Source organism: Muscardinus avellanarius (genome assembly GCF_963383645.1).
Source record: "Muscardinus avellanarius genome assembly, chromosome: 8".
NCBI lineage: Eukaryota > Metazoa > Chordata > Mammalia > Rodentia > Gliridae > Muscardinus > Muscardinus avellanarius.
In genome coordinates this window covers 4,821,680-4,845,442 of record NC_137794.1, presented here as the reverse complement: position 1 = coordinate 4,845,442, position 23,763 = coordinate 4,821,680, and the positions used below count along the sequence as shown (strand labels likewise).

General features: G+C 43.3%; 2 protein-coding genes across 4 annotated transcripts in view; one reads left to right on the top strand and one right to left on the bottom strand.

The window, feature by feature from the left end:
* The window catches only part of RUNX2 (RUNX family transcription factor 2), a gene marked incomplete at both ends in the record, with an annotated part of 220,112 nt that overhangs the window by 170,034 nt on the left and 26,315 nt on the right, over positions 1-23,763 (bottom strand). The gene's annotated exons all lie outside the window — the stretch shown is intronic.
* SUPT3H (SPT3 homolog, SAGA and STAGA complex component) overlaps positions 17,538-23,763 on the top strand; it is a gene marked incomplete at both ends in the record, with an annotated part of 388,363 nt that continues 382,137 nt past the window's right edge. For all 3 annotated transcript variants that reach the window (XM_080700358.1, XM_080700357.1, XM_080700356.1), the window contains one exon: positions 17,538-17,638. In XM_080700358.1, the coding sequence (XP_080556484.1) occupies positions 17,538-17,638 (101 nt within the window). The remainder of the gene's footprint in view (positions 17,639-23,763) is intronic.

Here is a 23,763-nt window from a genome sequence, read left to right as displayed (position 1 = left end):
GGAGATTGAACCCAGGGGTGTTGCGCTATACCTCGGAGCTATACCCCCAACCCCTTTTTATTTTTACTTTTTTTTTTTTTTTCTGGTACTGGGGATGGATCCCAGGGGCATTCCACCTCTGAGCTACACCCCCAGCCCTATTTTTTTTTTCTTTTGGTGGTACTGGAGGTGGAACCCAGGGGCTTTCTACCTCTGGGCTATACTCCTAGACCTATTTTATACTTTATTTGGAAACAGGGTCTCACTAAATTGCTGAGAGCCTCACTATGTAGCTGAGGCTGGCTTTGAACCTGAAGGTTCAATCTTCCTGTGAAGCCTCCCAAGAACTGGGATTAACAAGTGTGTGCCACCCGGCCTGGTCCATGTAGGCAATCTGATTCTTACTTTTCAGAGGAGAACACTTGTTTTCAGAGAGGTTTTCTAAGATTTTATGGCTAATGGGTGACACCAAGCCCATGATTTTTGTACTATGCCTGCGTTAATGAAATTGTTTTAATATATATATATATATATATATATATATATATATATATATATATATATACACACACATATATATATATAATTTGTGGTACTGGGGTTCCTGGAAACCCTTCTACCTCCAGGCTACATTCCCAGAGCTATTTTTTATATTTTTATTTGGAAACAGGGTCTCTTAAGCCAGCGGGGCTGGCTTCGAACCTGAGCAATCCTCCTGTCTCCGCCTCCCAAGCGCGGGGATTACAAGCGTGCACAACCATGCCTGGCTTAAATACACACACACACACACACACACACACACACACACACATATATATATATATATATATATATTTTTTTTTTTTTTTTTGGTGGTACTAGAGGTGGAACCCAGAACCCAGAGGCTTTCTACCTCTGGGCTATACTCCCAGACTCGTTTTTTATATTTTATTTAGAAACAGGGTCTCACTAAGTTGCTGAGAGCCTAAGTAGCTGAGGCTGGCTTCGAACCTGTGATACTCCTGTCTTAGCCTCCCAAGCACAGGGATTACAAGTGTGCACCACCACGCCCAGCTTAAATATATTTTTTGGGTGAAAAATACGGCTGCATCCGTACAAAGCTAAACATAAAACTGAAGTTGTTTTTTTGTTTTGTTTTTTGCGGGTCTGAGGATGGAACCCAGGGGCATTCGACCTCCGAGCTACACCCTCAGCCCTATTTTTTATTCTTTTTTTTTTTTTTTTTTTTTTTTTGGTGGTACTGGGGTTCCTGGAAGCCCTCCTTCCTCCGGGCTACACTCCCAGACCTATTTTATATTTTTGAAACAGGGTCTCTTACGCCAGCACGGCTGGCTTCGAACCTGCGCGATCCTCCTGTCTCCGCCTCCCAAGCGCGGGGATTACAAGCGTGCGCCACCACGCCCAGCTCTATTTTTTATTCTTTATTTTGAAACCGGGTCTCACTGAGTTGCAGAGGGCCTCACTAAGTAGCTGAGGCTGTCCGCGAACCGCGATCCTCTGGTCTCAGCCTCCTGAATGCTGGGATGACGAGCGTGCGCCACCACACCCGGCCTGAAGTACCTGGACTAAAGCTGATAGGATCTGTTCTCTATCAGTACTTAACGACTGATATGAGCATTGCTGAGTCAAAGTACATTTATAGCATCCAGTTTCCGAGTGTGAATTGGGAATCACAGCTTGCGTTAGCCACGCTGTGGTTTATTTCACATGGCATCAATTAATATTTGGCCCCGTTTCCACATGTAATAGGAAAGGAAGGCAGTTATTTAAATAATTCACTGAAATATGTCCCATTTTACACTTAAAATATTTCAATGAAAATATTTTGAGAAACTGAATGTTTGTGTGTATTTGTCTCAACTGAATTCTCTGACTTACTTTCAGATATTGATAGATCCCCAAAATGTAACAAAAAACCAGTTTATTTTCTATTTTATACAAGAGAATTTTTAGCTTTTCTCACATTTTCTTAAAAGGAAAGTAAAATAGTCCTTGACATATGTTGGGTCTAAAATAAACCTGACAAGAATTAGAAATTAAATAAATCTAAAATATTTTAAGGCAGTATAAAATAGAAAAAGGATTAGACATGAATTAAGTATAAAAGAAGAGAACTCCAAATTCCTCTTCATTATCATAAGAACTTATCCATGATGGCAGAAACCCTAAAGATGGCGTGGTTAATAAACTGCAGTTAATGAGATTTGTTCTCCAGACTCAATTATTGGTTGCTTGCACAAACTCAAGATTCTCCTACCTCAGTCTTCCTTATGTCAGCTAATATAAGTAAATCTGTTCTTTTGTTTCTCAGAAGAAATACTTAATCATTCTGTGTGTGTGTGTGTGTGTGTGTGTGTGTGTGTGTGTGTGTGTGTGGTACTGGGGATTAAACCCAGGGGCATTCTACCTCCGAGCTACACCTCCAGCCCTATTTTATTTTTTATGTTGAAACAGGATCTCATTAAGTTGCTGAGAGCCTAAGTAACTGAGGCCTCCCAAGTACTGGGATCACAAATGAACGCCAGCACCCCCCGGCTTAATCATTCTCGATTTCTCTTTTATAAAATCCTGAATCCATTCTCTTAGCAAATTATAGTGGTTTTCAAGATAGATTCACAAGCCGGGCGTGGTGGCGCACGCTTGTAATCCCCGCGCTTGGGAGGCGGAGTAGAGACAGGAGGATCGCACAGGTTCAATGTCAGTCCTCTACCAATAGCCTCATAGTCCAAGCACATGAGACCTTCTCCTTGCAGCTTCCTGGTACTCCTTTTTTTTTTTTTTAAATCTATCTATCTATCTATCTATCTATTTATTTATTTATTTTTGCAGTACTGGGGATAGAACCCAGGAGCATTCGACCTCTGAGCTATACCCCCAGCCCTATTTTTTATTCTTTATTTAGAAACAAGGTCTCACTAAGTCGCTGAGGCTGCCCTCGAACCTGTGATCCTCCTGTTTTAGCCTCCCGAATCCTGGGATTACAAGTGTGCGCCACCATGCTAGGCTTCCTGGTTCTCCTTTGACAGCGCGGCTCCCTGCCTTTTTTCTGGGTCGCTCTTGCTCAGCTAAAAGGGTCTCGTGGCAGTTCTTTTGACTTCCCAGAACTGTCTTCCTGGTTCTCACCCTCTGAAATGCCCTTCCTTCAGAAATCTTCACGTACGTCCTTCACTTGGGAGGCCAAGCCCAAATACCCAATTTAGAAATAATTCCCCAATTTAGAAATGACAATTCACTAAGTAGCTGAGGCTGTCCGAGAACCACGACCCTCTGGTCTCAGCCTTCCGAATGCTGGGATTGCAAGCGAGCGCCACCACACCCGGCTAATGATTTAACTTTTAATTAATTTTTTAATGGTACTGGGGCTTAGATTCAGGGTCATTCTACCTCCGAGCTACACCCCCAGTCCTTTGTATTTTAGTTTATTTTGAAACAGAGTCTGGCTAAATTGCTGAGGCTGGCTTCGAACCTGCAACCCTCCCATCTCAGCCTCCCAAGCACTGGGATTGCGGGCGTGTGCAGCCGTGTTTGGCTGGCTGCAAGTTTTCAGTTCACTTGGGCCAATCATCTCATCATATAGACATGAAAACGGAGGCCAACTGTCTTGCCCACGTAGCACAGAGTTGAATTCTTTTTTGATCAGAACAACTTGCTCTAAGTATGAAATAAAGTCCCTTTGAGATCGCAACTGGAAAGTAGTAGAGAGCGAGCTGAATACATCAACAAGTGCTATTCAATTCTACCACTTTATGTTCACGATTATAGCTTTTTTTTTTTGTATTAGGGATTAAATCTAGGGGTATTGTACCTTTGACCTACAGTCCAGCCTTTTTTATTTTTTATTTTGAGACAGGGTCTCACTAAGCTGTTGAGACTGGACTTGAACCTGCTATCCTCCTGTCTCAGCCGCCCCGGGATTGGGATCACAGGCATGTGCAACCATGCTGGGGCCATAATTACAATTTAACCATTACAGCTCTAAAGCAGACAGAGCAACAGATAAAATATTTGATAAATAGAAAAATCAAAGTTTCCAAAAGTAAGAATTTGCAGGTTGCTTAGAGTGAAGGGTCCCCATAAAATCTTCATGTGAAGAAACCACCTAGTTACAGAGGTGGCCGCATCACTGTTGTGGCTTCTCAGAGCTTAGTCAGTTTTAAAAAGCCAACGGGCATTTTTTTACTTAGATATGTGACTTGGTGAGTCTACACGAAGGTAATAATGTCAGGCGAATGGAAACGTCTACACTCACAACACTTTATTTTCCGTAAGTGACTTTGTCCAGGAGATGGGGACATTTTTGTGCCATGATGAATTCGTTTGGGCTCCTGATGTGTTTTCCCCATATACTTTGGAGATCATTTATTTTTCTGAGAGGGGGTAGTCATCAAAATCTTAACTTCACAACAGCTTCTTTGTTTGAGCTGGGCTATAATTGAGATAGTCTACTAGCTTAGGATATTTGAAATTAGTCTAATGGAAAAAATATTTTTGTACCCTTGTGGACAATGCTCTCATGGCTAAATCAAACTTTGAAAAATGGACTTTCATAGATTACAGGAAGCAGGAGCAGTAAGACAACTCATGTGATTTCAAAGCAGGTCTGGGGGTGGAACCCAGGGGCACTCGACCTCTGAGCTACACCCCCTGCCCTATTTTTTTTTTTTTATTCTTTATTTTGAAACCGGGTTGCATTGAGTTGCAGAGGCTGACCTCATTAAGTAGCTGAGGCTGTTGGTGAACCACGATCCTAAGGTCTCAGCCTCCCGAATCCTGGGATTACAAGCGTGCGTCACCACGCCCAGCTTCACAATTTCTTAAGAGTGAATTTTTAAGATCCCCGGGCCAATGCCTTCGCTTACTTTTCTTTCTCCACGTCTTACTTCGACTAATGTCTGTTTTGTGTAATCACAAGGGGTTAAACATCAGTAACCCAAGAGTCAGAAGATGCCAGCTCTCTTCAATGAACTAAGTTAAATCTGGTTTACATCTATGAAGGTGAAACTCTCATGGTAAGAGTCATTGAACGTAATATTTATTAGCATGCTCTTTTTGTAGTTATATTACTTTTACAAGGATATCTTTTTCTGACTTTTTTTTTTTTTCAACAGACCCAAAAGAGCCTTTTAACTATTGTCTATGAACCAATCCTCTTTTTTAAGAAGTTAGGACAATTCCCCGTTACTTTCCCTTATCCTGCGTGCTTTGCCGACATGAATTAAGCACCGATTTATTATGGTGCTGAGCTTTCACATCCTAAATATTTTTCTGGAAGTTTAAATATTTGGCAAACGTTGAAGTGTTGGAGTTATTAAAGAGAAGCCAACACGTCCAGCTGCAAAGGCACATGCCTGTCATGCCAGCGCTTGTGAGGCTGACACGGGGAGGCTTGTAGGTTTGAGGCGACTGAATGTTAATTTAGCAAGACCTGGTTTCAAAATAAAAAAATAAATAAGAAGGGCTGGGGGTGTAGCTCAGAGATAGAATGCCCCTGAGTTCAATTCTCAGTAATAATGTACACACACACACACACACACACACACACACACACACACCAGAAGACTCAACTACAATTCACAGAGGCAGTAACCAGTCACCATTTTCGCCAAACAACATAAGCAAATAGGAAAGATTCTTTCAGAACGTAAATATTCATAGCAAGAAAATAATGTGAGCAGTAAGTTTAAAACACTTGGTAAAGGTTAACAGTTGAATATTAAATATTTAATTGTGGTGGCACACACATCACCCTAGAACTTGAGAGGTTCACAGGTTCGAGGACAGCCTCAGAAATTTAGTGAGGACCTCCAAAACTTAGTGAAACCCAAATTTCAAAAGAACAACAACTGCCGGGCGTGGTGGCGCACGCTTGTCATCCCCGCGCTTGGGAGGCAGAGACAGGAGGATCGCGCAGGTTTGAAGCCAGCCGTGTGCACTGGCTTAGGAGACCCTGTTTCCAAATAAAAATGTAAAAATAGGTCTGGGCGTGTAGCCCGGAGGTAGAAGGGCTTCCAGGAGCCCCAGTACCACAACAAACAAACAAAAATAACAACAACAACAACAACAAAAATACCACTGGGGGTATAGCTCAGAGGTAGAATGCCCCTGCGTTCAACGTGAGATTTATACATATATATTATGTGTGTATATATATATATATATATATATATATATATATACACATACATACATATACATTATGTTGTGGGGTGTGTGTGTGTGTGTGTGTGTGTGTGTGTGTGTGTATTTGACTTGACATGGTAAAAGCAGATGTGAACATGGATGTTGTCTTTCCCAAACAGTTGAAAATATATAAACTTCAAAAGTGAAAGCAATTAAAATCATTGTTTCACGATCTTGTTACTTACTTACTGTAGTCCTGGAGATTGAACCCAGGGGCATTCTACCTCTGAGTTACACCCCCAGCCCTATTTTATTTTATTTTTTTTATTTTGAAACAGAGTCTCATTAAGTTGCCTACTGCCTACTACCTTGCAGAGGGGCTGCCCTAGGGAACCTGCGATCCTCCTGTGTCAGCCTCCCAAGTACTGGGATTACAAGCGTGTGCCACCATACTCAGCTATGACCTTTTATTTAAAGACCTACATCTGCAACAATGAAAATACAAGGGCAGGAGTCAGGCGTGGTGGCCAAGGCTTGTAATCCCCGCGCTTGGGAGGCGGAGACAGGAGGATCGCGCTGGTTCGAAGCCAGCTGCGCTGGCTTAAGAGAGCCTGTTTCCAAATAAAAATATAAGAAAAATAGATCTGGGAGTGAAGCTTGGAGGTAGAAGGGCTTCCAGGAACCCCAGTACCACCCCAAACAATCAAACAAAACAAAAAACAAGGGCAGGCTATCCAGTTTAATAGTGTGTGTGTGTGTGTGTGTGTGTGTGTGTGTGTGCGCGTGTATACTGGCCAAAATCCTCAGGAAAAATAAACGTGATTTGTCCATAGACTTGGTCTTTAAATGCCTGAGTTTGGTATAACGAGACAGAGGAAAATTAATTGCAGATCGTACGGAATGCCCCTGGAATGACTTTGTGCAAGGTCTGAGGACGGGCGTGGGTAGCCTTAACGCCTGCGTCCCACGCTCACACTCGGTTCCCTACACGGTTCTAAAACCACAATCCGGTTTGGACCCCCCACCCCACCCCAACTCCTTTAGAGAAGCGTGCATTGGCCATTCTGAGCCAGGGGTTGAAAACAAACGTCCCGTGTAGGTCGCCCAGCCCTTCCCAAATCCTAACCCTTTCCGGCCCGCTCCTAGAGGATCCCAGCCAGGGGGCAGACACCTTTCGAGTCCCCACCACCCCTCTAATCCCCAGGTTGCTGGCTGGGCTCTCAGCACAGCCGCGCGGCTCCGCCCCGCCCCCGGCCGCGCAAGGCCACGCCCCCGGAGCGTGGCGGAAGTAGCTGGCGCGGCCCTGGAGCGTGGCGGAAGTAGCTGGCGCGGCCCGGGAGCGTGGCGGAAGTATATCTCCGGGCAGGAGGCCGAGCGCGCATGCGCCGCTCCGCCTGGGGCAGGGGCGTCCGTCTGACTCCCTCCGCGGTCTGGCCCACCGCCGCCCCGCAGAGTCCGCGCTCACGCCATCTTGCCCCCCCTGGTGCCCGCGCCGTGCAGCCGAGTCACCTTTTCCCTTTCTACACTCTCGGTCCCCCATCGCACCCCTTTCCAATCGGTCCCCGGCCGCAGCTGCAGAACACGCGCCATCTGCACCCCCACAGTGTCCACGCGGGACGCGCCGCCGTGCCTGCAAGTGCCCTTAAAGCAGAGGTTGTAGGGGGCGTGGGGGGCGGCGGCGGGAGCGGTCAGGGGACCCGAGGGGCCCGGCGAGCGATCGGGGGACCCCCGCCCCTCTCGGTGGCTGGGGGCGCGGGCGCGGGGGAAGCCGGGCCCTGAGCCGCGGGGAGCCCGGGGGAGCTGGGCCGGGGGTCCGCCGGCGCCCGGAGGGGCTTCTGCAGAGGATTACATTGTTGCCTTGTGCAGTGGGGAGGAAGAGTTTGGCAACTGTAGCGGAAGAGTAGCCTCCCCAAAGAGGGAAAGTTCCCCGGCCCTCTACGGGGGGCGCACCTCTGTGACCCCTGCGGCAGTCTTTTCGCTCAGTGTTGCCTGGGGCTGTGGTCCGCCAGATGGGATCCTTACAGCCTAGTGGTGAGGTCGCCGTGAGATCTTACAAGTTCTCTAAACACTTAGAACAGCGATAGGCACCGCTCCCTGCCGCAGCCGGAATGACTCTGCATGCATTTCCTTGTTCCAAGCGTTCAGAATGACTGATTCTTGCTTTTCCAATGAAAAATCAGGACGCTGCGTGTGACAAGTGAACGTGAACTTACAGAGATAGTGGAATGTTATCTCTGACACTCACAGCCCATCCTTTAACGCAGTTATTACTGTCCACGTGAATAAACTAGCATCCTTCCAGGATGGTATTAGCAATTTTACGTCATTCTAAACTAATTGAGTATACACAAACTGAGTATTTATTTTGTGGTATTGGGAATTGAACTTTGGTGGTACTGGAGGTGGCACCCAGAGGCTTCCCACCTCCGGGCTACACTCCCAGACCTATTTTATACTTTACTTGGAAACGGTCTCACTAAGTTGCTGAGAGCCTCACTAAGTAGCTGAGGCTGGCTTCGAACCTGCGCGATCCTCCTGTCTCAGCCTCCCAAGCGCGGGGATTACAAGCGTGCGCCACCACGCCCGGCTCCATTTTTTTTTTTTTTTTTTTTTTTTTAAATAGGGTCTCGCTAAGTTGCTGAGACTGGCCTCAAACCTGTGATCCACCTATCTCAGTCTCCCAAGTCCTGGGATTATAGGTGTGTACCACCACGCCCAGCTAACATGTGGTTTATTTATTTGGGAGAAGACCTAGAGTCTTAGTGTTTTTGAAGAGCAGACCTCTGAAAGGTGTACCTGAAGAAAAACTGGTGGAATTTATGGAATATTCCAAAAAAGGCTGAATTTGATTCACCACGAGGAACGATTATTTGGTGGTATGTTGCAAAAACAGAATGTGTCTCATGTATTACTGCAAGTTTCTTGTCTGGATGGTCAGGCAGAGTGTCTGGGTCCAGAAGAGCACTGTCCATAGAGCTTTTTGCCAGGATGGGAATGTTATATAACGTTATTTAATTTGCTTTGCTTGGTCTCTGCAGCAGCTACTGGGTACAAGCGGCTCTTGAGCACTTGACATGGGGCAGGAACCAACGTGGAACTTACATTTAATTTTATTAATAAATTAACTGCAATTTAAGCAGCTACTGTATGGGCTTAAGTACATCTACAATTTTGAGAGCCCTTCCAGGCTTTTTTTTTTTTTCCTTTTTTTTTGCAGTACTGGGGATGGAACCCAGGGGCATTCGACCTCCAAGCTCCACCCCCAGCCCTATTTTTTATTCTTTATTTTGAAACAGGGTCTCACTGAGTTGCAGAGGGCCTCACTAGGTGGCTGAGGCTGTCGGCTAATGGCGATCCTCCAGTCTCAGCCTCCCGAATGCTGGGATTACAAGCATGCGCCACCACGCATGGCCCCTTCCAGTTTTTCATTTGGTTGAGTTTTAAATCAGAGAGGCTAGCTCTTGGTACATTTACTGTCTTAAAGAATTATAACTAGAGTTTTCTTTAATCCTCATCATGCTGTATTGTAATCTTGGGTTTCTAATATCCTTTATTACTTTCCTTAGTTGTTAATGAAAGCTTTTCAACTCTTAATAGAAGTGTTTCCCATCTGAAAGATGGTGCTTTTTGTTTAACTTTTTGTTTAAAAAAATTTGATAAATTAGAGCAGTAACCTGTGAGCATTGGAGCATTTTTAGAAATAGTTTTGTTATCTGTGTTCAAAACTTCTGGTTCTGGGGATGTGGCCCAGTGATAGAGTTGATTAGCATGCATGAGGCCCTGAATTCAATCTCCAGCAACACACACACACACACACACACACACACACACACACACACAACCAAACCAAAAACCCAAAAAACAACAACAAAAAATAAAAACAAAAAAACCAGATCCCCAAACCAGAAAGTTTCTGAAGAATAAGTGAAATTTGGTGATAGGTATTTCAGAAGATACTTCATTTGAAATATTTCTTTTTCTTTTCTTTTTAAAAAAATTTTTTTTGGTACCGGGAATTGAACCCAGAGGCATTCTACCTCCAAGTTGCGATCCTCCTGTCTCGGCCTCCCAAGTACTGGGATTAACGCCTGTGCCACCATGCCCGGCTTCAACATGTTTGATACTATTTTCAATTCAGATATATCTTTTGAGTGTGCATTCTGTATGTATCCACTGTGACAGATTGCAATGACGGATGGGGAAACTTGAGTTTGAGCTATTAGCTGATCCGTATGCAAGGTCCTAATATATTGATTAATTCTTCTTGTAACAAAAACAGTATCACCATGACTTTTAAATTTCTACCTTCCAGCATCTCTCCCAAAGCTCTGCAGGTTTTTAACCTCTGAGTGTGGAAGAGTTGTCGCACACTTGACCTGCAGAAACTGAGTTGGGTTTCTCCTTCCCAGCATACCTCGTCTTGGTAAACGGCAGCGCCATTTCATTAGTCGTCGGGGTCCCCAGCCTCGGAGCTGCCCGTGACGGTGCTATCTCACACCCCGTGTCTGATCCCCCCGCAGATTGGCTCTGCCTTCTACAGAAAGTCCAGAACCGGATCAGACCTCACCATCTTGTTACAGTAACTTAAGCCACTACCATCTACACAAGTTCAGTACCTTTGTAGCAGTTCTCCTTGACTGTACCCTTGCTTCCTTATGGTATCCTCAAGGCAGCAGGAGTTACCTTTTTGTTTTTATTTATTTATTTAATTAATTAATTAATTTATTTATTTTGCGTGTTTGGGGATAGAACACAGGGGCATTTGACCTCCGAGCTACACCCCCTGCCCTATTTTTTATTCTTTATTTTTAAACCGGGTCTCACTGAGTTGCAGAGGGCCTCACTAGGTAGCTGAGGCTGGCCGCGAACCGCGATCCTCCGGGTCTCGGCCTCCCGAATGCTGGGATGACAAGCGTGCGCCACCACGCCCGGCTACCTTTTTAAAACATAGACCATTTCAAGTAACTCCCCTTTTCGAATCTCTAATGGCTTCACATTATCTTCAAGTCAATTTTAACCTACTCTGGCCATCAAGGGTTTGCAAACGTGGCCCTTCACAATCCTCAGATCCTCTTTTATTTTTATGGTCCTAGGGATTAAACCCAGGGGACATTCTACCTCTGAGCTACACCCTCAGCCCTGCTTTTGATTATTTTGAAGTGGGGTCTCGCTGAGTTGCGGAGGGCCTCACTGAGTAGCTGAGGCTGGCCGTGAACTGGAACCTCCCGTCCCAGCCTCCCAAGTGCTGGGGTTCCGATCGCCTGCCCCCACGCCCGGTTCTCAGATCTTATTTTCTGCCGCATATCCCCTCCGCCCCCTCACTGTATCCTTGCTGGCCCCAGGGTTTTGGTAGTTCACAGCTCCTTTTCTGGGAGGTTCTTGTTTACTGTCTCTCGGACTTCATTTAGTCTATTGTTACATGTCGCCTTTTATTTGAAATCAGTTTATTTTCATAGCATTTGCTTCTTTCTCGAGATATATTTGTTCGGGTACTTGTTGCCTGCATTATAACGGATTTCTTTTTGTTTTGCTTAGTCACTACTGTAACCTAGTTCATAGAAGTGTTGGGCTTGTAGTAGGTGCCCAGTAAACAGGTATGGATGAATAACCAAAGCACAGATGATGTTGGCTTCAAAGAAGTGTTAGCGCCTTTATTTCAAGAGGAGAAAATAGAGGACAAAGTTCCTGTGGCAGAATTACTGAATGATGGCTTTTTATTTATTTCTCTGAATTTGGAGATACTGTTAGTCACCAGAAGTTGGAGAAGTCATTCGGCGTGGGGCAGAAGTTTAGCTTTAAACTAAATAATATTAAACCGTTATGATTAGTAAACTAAAATAATTATGTGATAGAGAAAGACAAGTTCCTGATATATGTCTGGGAAGGCTTCATAGGGCTGTGTGGTGTAGGGCTCTCGTACACCACAGGATTTTGGTAGGTGGAGGGGGTGTCACATTGTTCTAGAAGATACTACAAGTAGGGAGAACCATGGGGGTAAGGGTTCCAGAGAACTTGGGGTGCTCTTGCAGATACTGAGTGTTTGATTTGACTTCTAGAAAAAAAGACGGGGAAGGGCAGGTGGAACTGATTTCAGACAAGTTTTTTTTTTTTTTTTTTTTTGGTTTATTTATTTATTTATTATTTTTTTTGCGGTACTGGGGATGGAACCTTGGGCGTTCTACCTCCGAGCTCTACCCCAGCCCTATTTTTATTTATTTTGAAACAGGGTCTCACTGAGTTGCGGAGGGCCTCACTAAGTAGCTGAGGCTGTCCACGAACCGCGATCCACCTGTCTCAGCCTCCCGAATGCTGGGATTACAAGCGTGCCCACCACGCCTGGTTTCAGACAAATTCTAAACCCAGATTTTGAAAAGCTTTCTTAAAGTCCTCTTGAAATGGTCATATATTAAGATATGGGTGTTACTGTTTGTTATCCTAAATAGTGGCTAGATACGTTTATTTATTTATTTATTTTTTGCTTTTGCATTTCCAGTGATTGATGACTTTGGATGCAGTGTATAACAACGTTGGCTCGACCATAACATTTCTTGCCTTGAGTTTTGATGAAAATGTTCTAATTATAAAAGCTTTTGACTAATGTGTATTATGTGAGATATTGTGAATGATTAGAGTGGAGATTCTGACGCTGAGGATCACTATGTAATTTTGAATTATTTTTCCTCAGCAGTGATATCATGGAAGAAATAAAAAATTCCCTCTCCCAGTACCTGTTAATTTCATTGACTAACGGTCAGGTAGTAAATTGTCCCTGGTTCGCAAACAGCCTGAGCTACTTAGCGAGGCCCTCTGCAACTCAGTGAGACCCGGTTTCAAAATAAAGAATAAAGAATAAAGAATAGGGCAGGGGGTGTAGCTTAGAGGTCGAATGCCCCCGGGTTCCCCAGACCCGCAAAATAAAATAAAATAAAATAAAAATAAATAAAAGAAACTAGTAATTCGAGCCTCAACTCTTTGAAGTAGTCTGGGCATACAGGCATTTCCCATGGTCATTCTCTTTGGCCCTCTAGTCACCAGCAATATCATTCTAGATGGAAACTCAGCGACGTGTTGGTTGTATGTCTCTGGATTCATTTTCTTACATGGAGCGTTACTACAAGCAAAATTTTTTAGGATAATGGTATTTTCTGTGAAGAGGAATATATCCTAAAATTTCATTGTTTTAAATTCAAAGATAAAGCCGGGCGTGGTGGTGCACACTTGTCATCCCAGCATTCAGGAAACAGAACGGAGGATCGCGGTTTGCAGACAGCCTCAGCTACTTAGTGGGGCCCTCTGCAACTCAGTGAGGCCCGGTTTCAAAATAAAGAATAAAAAATAAGGCAGGGGATGTAGCTCGGAGGTCGAATGCCCCTGGGTTCCATTCCCAGACCCGAAAAAAAAAATTAAATAAATTCAAAGATAAATATTACTTTACCCCCCGAAACAAGATTTTACAGGTGTAAGATAGTATTGGCTATTGGCCTAGCGACCAGGCCTACCTATAAAGTATTCATCAGAAAAGAACTTCGTCCTGGGTTCATATGATGGCCGTGGCATGCTGAAATAATCTAGCTCCCAATCTGCACATCTGAGTTCATTTTGGGAAACATGGCAAACAGCTGCTTTTCAATGAAAAGCTAAAACAACTGGAGGACATTAACCCATTGAGAAGATTATAGTAGGTTTTCAGTTCCATGGTAACTGTATTTATTAGAGAAAATTGACTCGAGTGCTTCTGCTTTTAGCAGACTTTTTTTTTTAATGTCTAGAAGAAAGGAAATAAGACATTGGCATGATAGGGCTTTGATGTGTAAAGAAGTTAATGTCTAAAGAAGTTAATTACCTAGATCATCAAACAAAATGTGGGTATGGAAAATAATTATTTTCAAGAGTCTAATGAGCTATCAGCTCTTCATGTCGAGAAAAATGTTATTCACCTGTTTGATTTAAAGTGAAATAACCTGACTGTGGAAGGATGCTCGTGGTTGTAATAAATTGGTATGAGGAGCCGTTGCCTCTTCCCAGTAAATAACCTGGATGTAAGGCGTTTGCAGTGGGGAGACAACTGCGGAAAGCTTTGTTTTGCCTTCAGTGCTGGGGGTCAAACCCCTGGGCCTCCAGGCATGCTGGGCAAGCCCTCTCCTGCGGAGCCACATCCCTAGCCAAAGCTGGGGTTCTAATGTGAGTTTACTTTATGTAAGATCTCTTCTTCTTTGAAGGAGTTGAGGCAGAGTGACTGGATTTGAAACTGAAAAGGGGCAGATCGGCCCAGCCATGCCTCAGTTAGATTTTGGGGCGTAGGATAATTCCACAGAAGAGCACGTTTATCAAATAGGAGATGTGTCAACTCAGATCAGGTACTGTCTTACACCTGTAAAGTAATATTTATCTTTGAATTTAAAACAATGAAATTTTAGGATATATTCCTCTTCACAGAAAATACCGTTATCCTAAAAAGTTTTGCTTGTTTTTTTGTGGGGGTTAGAATCTTTTAACATTTTTCCAAGGTATCACTGTCGCCCTTGTATTGGGCCAGTGGTGGTGGGGGGGCGTTTTCTGAGAAAAATCCAGGCACTTTGGGGGAAAAAATTTTGTTTTAGCTGAGCATGGCGGTGCACACCTGTAATCCCCAGTACTTGAGAGGCTGAGATAGGTTGGAGGCCAGCCTCAGCAGCTTAGGGAGGCCCTCTTTCAAAGTAAAAAGTAATGTAGGGCTGTGGGTGTATCTCTGAGGTAGGATGCCTCTGGGTTCAATCCCCATTACCAAAAAAGAAAACTTTTGTTTCGTCACTTTTGCTCCACGGCTGCTGGACTGTTAGTGACAGCCCTGGCTTCCTCTGCTTTCCTCCGGTTCTAGACTGGGGGTATGACTTTTTTTTTTTTTAACTCCAAGCTTCAACAGGTAATGGAAAAGTAATTGCTTCCAACGTATTTGTGAAACAGAACAAACCTAGGCTTAAACGCCACTTACGGTCTTTCTTGGCATTGGATGCGTGTGGGTTCCAGACTCAGGTGGAATGGAGCTCTTGCTTGCCTTTGCTCTCTGCTCCCACGTTTCTGCCTAGTGACTTTTGGCCAGGCCCTCCGACTGGCCAGAGAGGTTTGGGGCTAGCCCAGTCGCCTCGGTAGCCTGCTGCTTGTCTCAGATCCTTGTCCCGTCGTGCCCTTCTCTTCCATCTCAACCCTGGATGAGTGAACCTGCTTTGGGTTTCCCGTCAATGTTATCATCACCCGCAAAGGTGGCTGGGTTAGAGGGCTGTATTACGATGATAAATTTGGCCCCAATGTGGGGAATGAGTCGAGGTGAGAGAGTATACAGAAAGACCATGTCGATAAGAGTTCGGAGAGAGCCATAGTATTAGGACGAGAGGGCAAGGTTGAGGAAACTTAAGAATCGCCCCGGCTTCTTAGAGAGTGGAGGGGCTGCCAGAGGCCAGGCGGGCTGTGAGCCGGACTGACCACTGGTTGTAATGGGGTCCTTACTTTTTAAGGGAACTTCTTGATATTTGTTGAACTGCATTAGTTTTTTTTTTTTTTTAGTACTTGGGATGGAACCCAGGGGCATTCTACCTCTGAGCTATTATATCCTCAGCCCTATTTTTTAGTCTTTATTTTGAAATACGGTCTCACTAAGTTGCAGAGGGCCTCACTAAGTAGCTGAGGCTGGCTGTGAACCAGTCTCCTGCCTCAGCCTCCCAGGTACTGGGATTCCATGCATGGAAGCCTTTTAAAGCATTCTAGTTCTTAAAACTTGTGATTGTTAAATGAGGATAGCTTAAATTTATGTGAAAGCGGTTAGCGGGTCAAAGGGGGGGATTCTCAAGGTCACTCAGTGTGAGTAGGTAATGTTCATCATGTGCTTAAAATGTGTTAAGTGCTGTTCTGAGTCATTGCATGTATTAGTTTATTTAATTCTCACAAGAACCAGAGGAGAGTGGGGCTGTCAGCCTTACAGATAAGGAAACAGAGGCAGGCAGAAGTCACTCATCCAGAGTGCAGCCAAGTAGCAGAGCCCGGATCAGACCTGGGCAGGTGGGCTGGGGAGCCAGTACTGAGACTGGAGCTGGCAGGCTCGCCGTTGGCCTCACCCCGCGGGCGCTCCACGGTCAGCAGGTGGACCATGCTCTCCTTCATTACCCTGGTCTTAGTGATCACCAAGGCCTGGTGTAATGCTCAGGAACTTCCCCGGGGCAAGCCAGTCCTCCGCGGGAGTAGCCCAAGGAAATAATGATCTCTGCTCTCGAGATCAGAGAGCTGAAGAGCTTCTTCAGCTGTGTGTCCTTTGCGCACAAAACCTCCACCTGGGAGAAGGCCCCTCCAGGCTATGATTGCCTGACTCCTGTCTACGCGGCTCTGGAAGCAGCCTCCTCAGCCCTTCAGGCTGCCCTCTTTGGGCCGGTAACTGGTCCTCCTAACGCTCTTTTTCTACCGCGTCCTTTGCGGGCAGCTGGCTGAGCTTGTGTGGTGGTGATGCCAGGACCTGCCCCCCTGATTCAGCCAGAAGCTCCCCGGAGCGCTTTAGAGTCTGCACATTTCTTGTAAGGAAAAGCACAAGATTGCAGAGTGTGCAGACACATGGGAAATTGCAATATTTCTTGAGCATTTACTGTGTAGTAGTGGGTTACCCACTTTTATGGCTTTTAAGATGTTATTTTGAATAAATCATGATTACTGATTTTAATTTGTTTCATACCAAATGCATTCATTAAAATGGCAAAAATTGAGATTGATGTCCTGGTTTTCTCAGTATACATCAGCTGAAGTTTAAATTGAGTTATTTACCCATAAGATTATAAACTATCACAATGCCTATCTCTCATTTGCTGATTGACTTATTTCTCCATTAGACTTTGGTTCAAATGGGAATTAGATGAGGCTGTAGTTTCCTAATTTTGTATCTTACAGCTACAGAACTCCTTCTTTAAGCAAAGTCCTTCTTGACCTCCCAAATCTACCACCCCGAACTTGATCACAACGGTTGCATCAACCGTAATAATACAAAATTGTAGCAACTAGGAAAAAAAACCCAAGTCAAAATTGTTTGGTGGTCTGAATGAAACTGCACGTATGTGTATGTGTCCAGCAGCCTCCGGGACCTCCCTGCAGAATCATTAATAAATCTTATGCCTTGGAAACCACGAGCTCTATACTATATTAGCTCTAAACATATTTTAGTGAGTGCTTTTGTTATTTGACTATATAGTACAGAATAGGTATTGAGATGCTTCTAACTCAAGGAATTGTTTACCTTAGTTGACTAAGCAGCTCTTTTACCCTTTCACTTCAATAAAGAATATTAAGTATAAGCAAATAGGGCTCATGCAGAAGACGATGGAAATTTAAAACGTTCTGTTCTCTTGGAAGTAATCGCTAGCTGTTATCATGTGCTTATTTGCACCTAAGTGCGCTGTGTAAGCCTTCGTCTCCTTTTTGCTTAGATGAACACCACCGCGGCCAGCCCCATGTCCACTGCCACCTCGAGTAGTGGGAGAAGTACCGGGAAGGCGATAAGCTTTGCCACGGAATTGCAGAGCGTGATGTAAGTATGCTTCCGCACGCCGTCACCACCGCTACTTCAAATACACTTATGTCAAATAAAGGTAAAGGAAATTGACAAAACTTAGCTTGGAAGTAATCTGTGTTTAATCAAGTCAAAGTGGAATGGTCTCTGATAACACTGGAAATGGCCATGTGCAAAGGGGCAGGATTGGTTTGCAGTGCCAAGTGGTATACTATACTGTATTGGAAAAATGAGTGTTGGCTCATCTTTATAAAAGATGGGATGATGATGTAAACATACGTTACTATCGTGTGCCCAACTCTGTGTTACGGATTGTTTATTACTATGTTAGATCTAGGTTTGGAAAATTTGGAAACCGATAATTTTGCATAGTTGAAATGTGGTGGGAGTCGTCAGTCTTTTCACATGCCATACTTCTGTGAGCCAACCTAATAGTTTTTAGTTTAGATGACCTTTGAAATCACTGCTGTTTCGTAATGGTGAGGGAGTTGAAAACACTCGAGTCGCACATTCATTGAGATTTCCTGCCTCATGTGCTGTCCGGCTTGCTTTCTGGCTCCTGGCATCGAGCAAGACAGCATCTCTCGAATGGTGACATCTTTGCTAGAAAACTGTCGGTGCTTACTTAGTTTCCTTTGTTACTGAATCAGGAGACAGTTATCTGCACAGGGAGGGCGCAGCACTGTAGTTTTTCTTTTCTGATTATCTAGCGAGCAGTTTAAAAAAATATTTCTCTCCAATTCGGTGTCTTCCTCTCGTGGGTGTTTACTGCTAGCCTTTATGGTAGATTAAGTCCACCACGTGATGGCTGTCGTTGAAAGGCAAAGTAGGGTTGAGCATATATCTGAGAGTTGCCTGCTCAACGTAAACAACACTGAAAACATTTAGGTTATAGTTTCTCAGATTTTCTGGTCGCAGGGTGTTTTTATAGTCTTAATTATTGAAGACCCAAAAGAACCTTTGGTCATGTCGGTTATGTCTGTAAGTATTTATTTATTATAATTTAAAGATTAGAAATAAAAACATGTTTATGCATTTATTTGAAAAGTAATAAGCTTTTTATATGTTAATGTAAGTAATATATTTCTATTTTTTTGTGGTACTGGGTATTGAACTCAGTAGCATTCTACCTTTGAGCCACACCCCCAGCCCAATTTCATCTTTATTTTTAAACAGAATCTTGCTAGTTTGATGTGAGTCTCACTACTTGCTAAGGCTGTCCTCAAACCTGCCAGTCCTCCTGTCTCAGCCTCCCATGTACTGGGAATATAGGTGTGTGCCACCATACTTGGCTTGTATATAATATATATCTTATAAAAATTATGTTTGAGGCTGAGTATGGTGGCACATACATATAATTCCAGTACTTGAGAGGCTGAGGCAGGAGGATGACAGATTTGAAGCCAGCCTTAGTAAATTATCAAAGCTCTGAGCAACTTAGCCAGACCCTGTTTCCAAATAAAAAATAAAATAGGACTGGGCTATAGGTTGAAGTAGAGTGCCTCCGGGTTAAATCCCCAGCAACCCTCCTCCTCTCTGACAAATTATGTTCTAAAACCCCAAATCGGTAAACTAACTGCTAGATAACATGGGAATAAATTAAACATTAATTTAGAAGCTGTTTACTATGATACTGTTTTTTAAATTGTGGAAAATTTTATTGTGCTCCTATATACTTCTGTGAATTTTAAGTTTTTCACTGTAGTTTAATTTTTTTATGTTAAGGGTTTTATGCTGTGCTGTGTTACGTCTAAAAATATTAAGCATGGTTTAGAAGAATTGTAATAAGGTAATTTTATTTTCCGGCTTAGCAGGTTCATTGATTTACTTTGTGTTTTTAAAAACTTTTAATTTGGAAACTTTTAAGGTCTTAAAACTGTAGAGCATGGTATAATGAGTCCCATGTATTCTATATGTGGCTTTAACAAGCATTGTCTCTTTCCAGTCTTATTCTTCCTCCCTACTCTACTGTTATTTTCTACTGAAATATTTTAAAGCAGAGTCCTGACGTCTTATTTCAGAATTCAAATTATTAGGACAGCGAATCTGTGAGTAGGTAAAAACCATGTTCTCTAGCGGGGGTCAGCAAACTGTAGACACAGACTTGCTGCCCTGTTTTTGTAAATAAAGTTTTATTGGCCCACAGCCACGCACTGATCTGTTCTCCTTTGTTGCTTTCGTGCCGCATGGCAGAGTTGGGTATTTATGACAAAGACCACAGGGCCCGTAAACCTGAAAATATTTATCTGGTCTTTTATAGAAGAATTTCGATGACTTCTGATCTATAAAAGCATCTCTAAGAAGCAAGCTCCGGTGTTTCCTTTTGTCATTTATACTTAGGAAAGGTTCTCCTGGATGCATTGGCTGGACCTCAGGCCATTTAAGAGAACCGAAAAAAGTATAAGCTAAATTGAGCACTTTCTCATTAAAAATTTTTGCAAACATCATCCCGACTAATGTACCCAGGTTGGATTCAGAAGTTATTGTTGGCTGCAACTCTGGAAGAAATGTACATTTGCCTTCTATTTCAGACCTAATAGAGCGGCCACTCCTAAGAGTTAACATTCATTACTTAGTCTCAAGTTATAAGAGTTTATTCACAGAAAGGAAAATAGGGGCAAGATTAGGGGAATCTTTAATAAAAATTTTCCACTGGTATTTAGACTGTCAGGCTTTTGATTGTTTAGAATTAGAATCAGTATATATTTGATCCTCCCTTCTCTGCTTAACTTAATGAGCCAGCGTATGCGGGCTGATGGCTTTTGTTTTGTGTCATAGGGATTTCGCTCTGTGAGTCCTTCCTGCCTTGCTCCTGTCTCACAGCGCCCATACCCCCCTCTGGCCGCTGTTTCTCAGTCCTCTGCTGTCCGGGCCCTGTACCTGAGCTGCTTTCCTCCTGCCCCTGCCTCCACGAGGAATAGTAATGTCATTTCTGGCTTTCCCTAGAAGGTACCTCGTTAATCACGATGCAGATTGGTCACGCTCTCCTATTAAATGTAGAGCTGGCAGCCGGTCTGTTGTACAGTTGCCGTATTTTAAACTTGAGTAGTAACTATCACCAGCAAAGTATTTCTTAGGAAATTCTTCTGCAGGTTGGAAACTACAGAATGAGTGGTCAAACAGCTACTGTTGGCTCGCGACGGCAGTGCTGTCCCCGACTGCGCCTTGGGTGTGCTGCTGGACACACGCACTGTGTGTTCCTTATCGAAGCTCTTTGAATAACATGAGTTGAAGAATCCAGAGGCTATTTATTTATTTCTTTATTTTTGGTGGCACTGGGGATTGAACCCAGAAACATTCTACCTTGGAACTATATCCCTAGCCCTATTTTAAAATTTTAATTAATTAATGAATTAATTAATTTTGTGGTACTAGAGATGGAACCCAGGGGCCTTCTAACTCTGGGCTATACTCTCAGACCTATTTTGTATTTTATTTGGAAACGGTCTCTAAAGCCAGCTGAGGCTGGCTTCGAACCTGCATGATCCTCCTGTCTCAGCCTCCCAAGTGCGGGGATTACAAGTGTGCGCCACCACACCCGGCTGGCTTTTTATTTTTAAGATAAATAAATAGAAGGTTTTAATTCTGTGACTTTTTCTTTTTTGTGGTACTAGGAATTGAACCCAGGGCCATCTTACCTCTGAGCTATACCCCCAGCCCTGTTTTATTTTATTTTGAAACAGGGTCTCACTAAGTTGCAGAGGGCTTCACTAAGTTATTGAGGCTGGCTGAGAACCTGCAATCCTCCTGTCTCAGCCTCCTAAGCACACTGGGATTACAAGAGGGTGCCACCATGCCCGGCTTCTCTGACTATTTTAGGGAAATTGATGTGCATTAAGATACATTGGGAGTCGTAATGTAGAGTGTGTGTGTGTTTGTATTTATATGTATATATAAATGCATACATCTAGTTATATGTCTATGAATTATATTAACAGTATGTTATTTCTATAATCATGTTATATAATTATATATTTTATACTATACTTACATTTTTATAGGTGTTCTGTAACTGGGATGGTGGGCCCAAATGGGCTCAGCAGTGTGTAAATTAGAAAGTGAAATGTTTTCTATCCACATTTCATTCATTTTAACAAATGTTCTTAAGAATGTTGATGTACTACAGGAGTCTTCCTTGGGCTCTCTCCCTTATTTTACCCATTTATCTATTTCTTGTCTGTCGTGTTCTCCTAGGTCAGTCTGAAAGGCCTGCTGATGTTGTTTTTCCAGTTTGGCTATACTTACTACTTCTGTGACCACGTTAAAAAAAAATTTTTTTTTTCCCCTGGGTGTAATGGCACACACTTGTAATCCCAGTGTGCTTGGGAGGCGGAGATAAGAGGATCGCGCAGGTACAAAGCCAGCCTCGCTGGCTTAGGAGACCCTGTTTCCAAATAATAAAAATATAAAAATAGGTCTGGGAGTGTAGCCCAGAGGTAGAAGGGTTCCATCCCCAGTACCACTAAAAAAAAGTTTTGTTAACATTGTAAGAGTTTTTCAAAATGCAAATTTTATCCTTTTAGAAAATCCACAGAGTGAAAAAACTTAATCAGAATTTTCTTCACAGTTAGATTCATTCTTTTAATTGTATACTTCTGCAGATTTTATACTTTTAAAACTCAACATTGGTTGGGTGTGGTGGCACACCTCTGTAATCCCAGGACTTCTGGAGGCAGAGGCAGGAGGTTTGCACTTTTAAGATCAACCGAGGCAATATAGTTAGACACTGTCTCAGATAAAAAATAAGAAGGGTTGGGGATGTAGTTCAGAGGTAGGGCACCCCTGGGTTCAATCCCCAGCACCACACAAACACACAGAAAACAAAAAGCAAAAAAAACACAAACCCACATTTAGTCTTTTTTTTTTTTTTTTTTTTTTTTGGCGGTACTGGGGATGGAACCCAGGGCCATTCTAAATCCGAGTTGCATCCCCAGCCCTACTTATTCTTTATTTTTAAAACCAGGTCTCACTGAGTTGCAGAGGGCCTCACTAAGTAGCTGAGGCTGTCCACGAATCATGATCCTCTGGTCTCAGCCTCTCGAATGCCGGGGTAACATGTGTGCACCACCATGGCCGGCTTGAGTCCTTTTTATATGACAAGATCTGAATGATGTATTCTAGCGCTAGAGAAGGGAATGGAGCCATGTAAAAACTCCACGGTCTACTAAGGGCTAGCCTGCTAGTTTTAGGTCTATGCTTCCAGTAGCTTGTTGGAATAGACATCAAGAATTCTGTAAGCATCTCATAGTATGTTCAAAATTGAACAAATTTCCTAGTAAAGTTGGTTTCATCTGGAAAATATTGGGGGAAAATAGCAGCGGCAGTTTGCCCATTGCTTCAGTAGACCAGAGCGCCACTGGATGTTTGAAATGCCGTCACCCCCTCTCCAGTTAGCGCTTGTTTAGTCTTATAAAGATATGGGCTGTGAAAAAGTATATTGCCTGTTTGACCTTCCTTCAGTCTGGCTTAAAGAGTTCCAGTGTGCTTGTATCTGAATTATTAGTAGAGGATCTTAAAACTGTCATAGGCTTTCTTCAAATACTGGTGCCCTAGTACATTTGGGCTTCTTGAGAAAGTCTTGAAGGTTAGAGATTCCCCCTACAGATAAAACTCCAAAGATGCTTCAGTAGTACCAGGGATAATGAATGCTGCGGGCCAGCTGTGCTGTCCTCGTGTGACCTCAGTAATTCTAGCGCTGAGCTGTGCCCCCAGCCCCACGGTCCTTATTTTCTGTAATAAGAGTTTGCAAAATTTCGGGTAGCTGTAAAATTAGCTATACATGACGTAGGATCTTGTCAATTCATTGTTTCTCTTCTGCAGAGATTTTTGAAAACTTGTTGGCTTTAAATGTACCCAAATCAAAATTAATCTTTTTTTTTAAAAAAAAGGTACTGGGTAAAAATGGATTCTTCAATATTGCAAATATATCAGAGAGTGATTAGTAATTTTGGAGAGGAAATGAAAAACTGATATGCATGTTGAGTTTTGATTACCTCCTGATAGTAAATTCTGCTGATGTAGAATCTGAACATTCTCCAAGTTGGAAAATGTGATTTTAGAAAAGCATAGTAGATTCTTAATGTAGAGGAATTAATCTTTTGATTTTGGCCATTTGTGGCAGTTTAAGTTTTCCAGAGCAAATT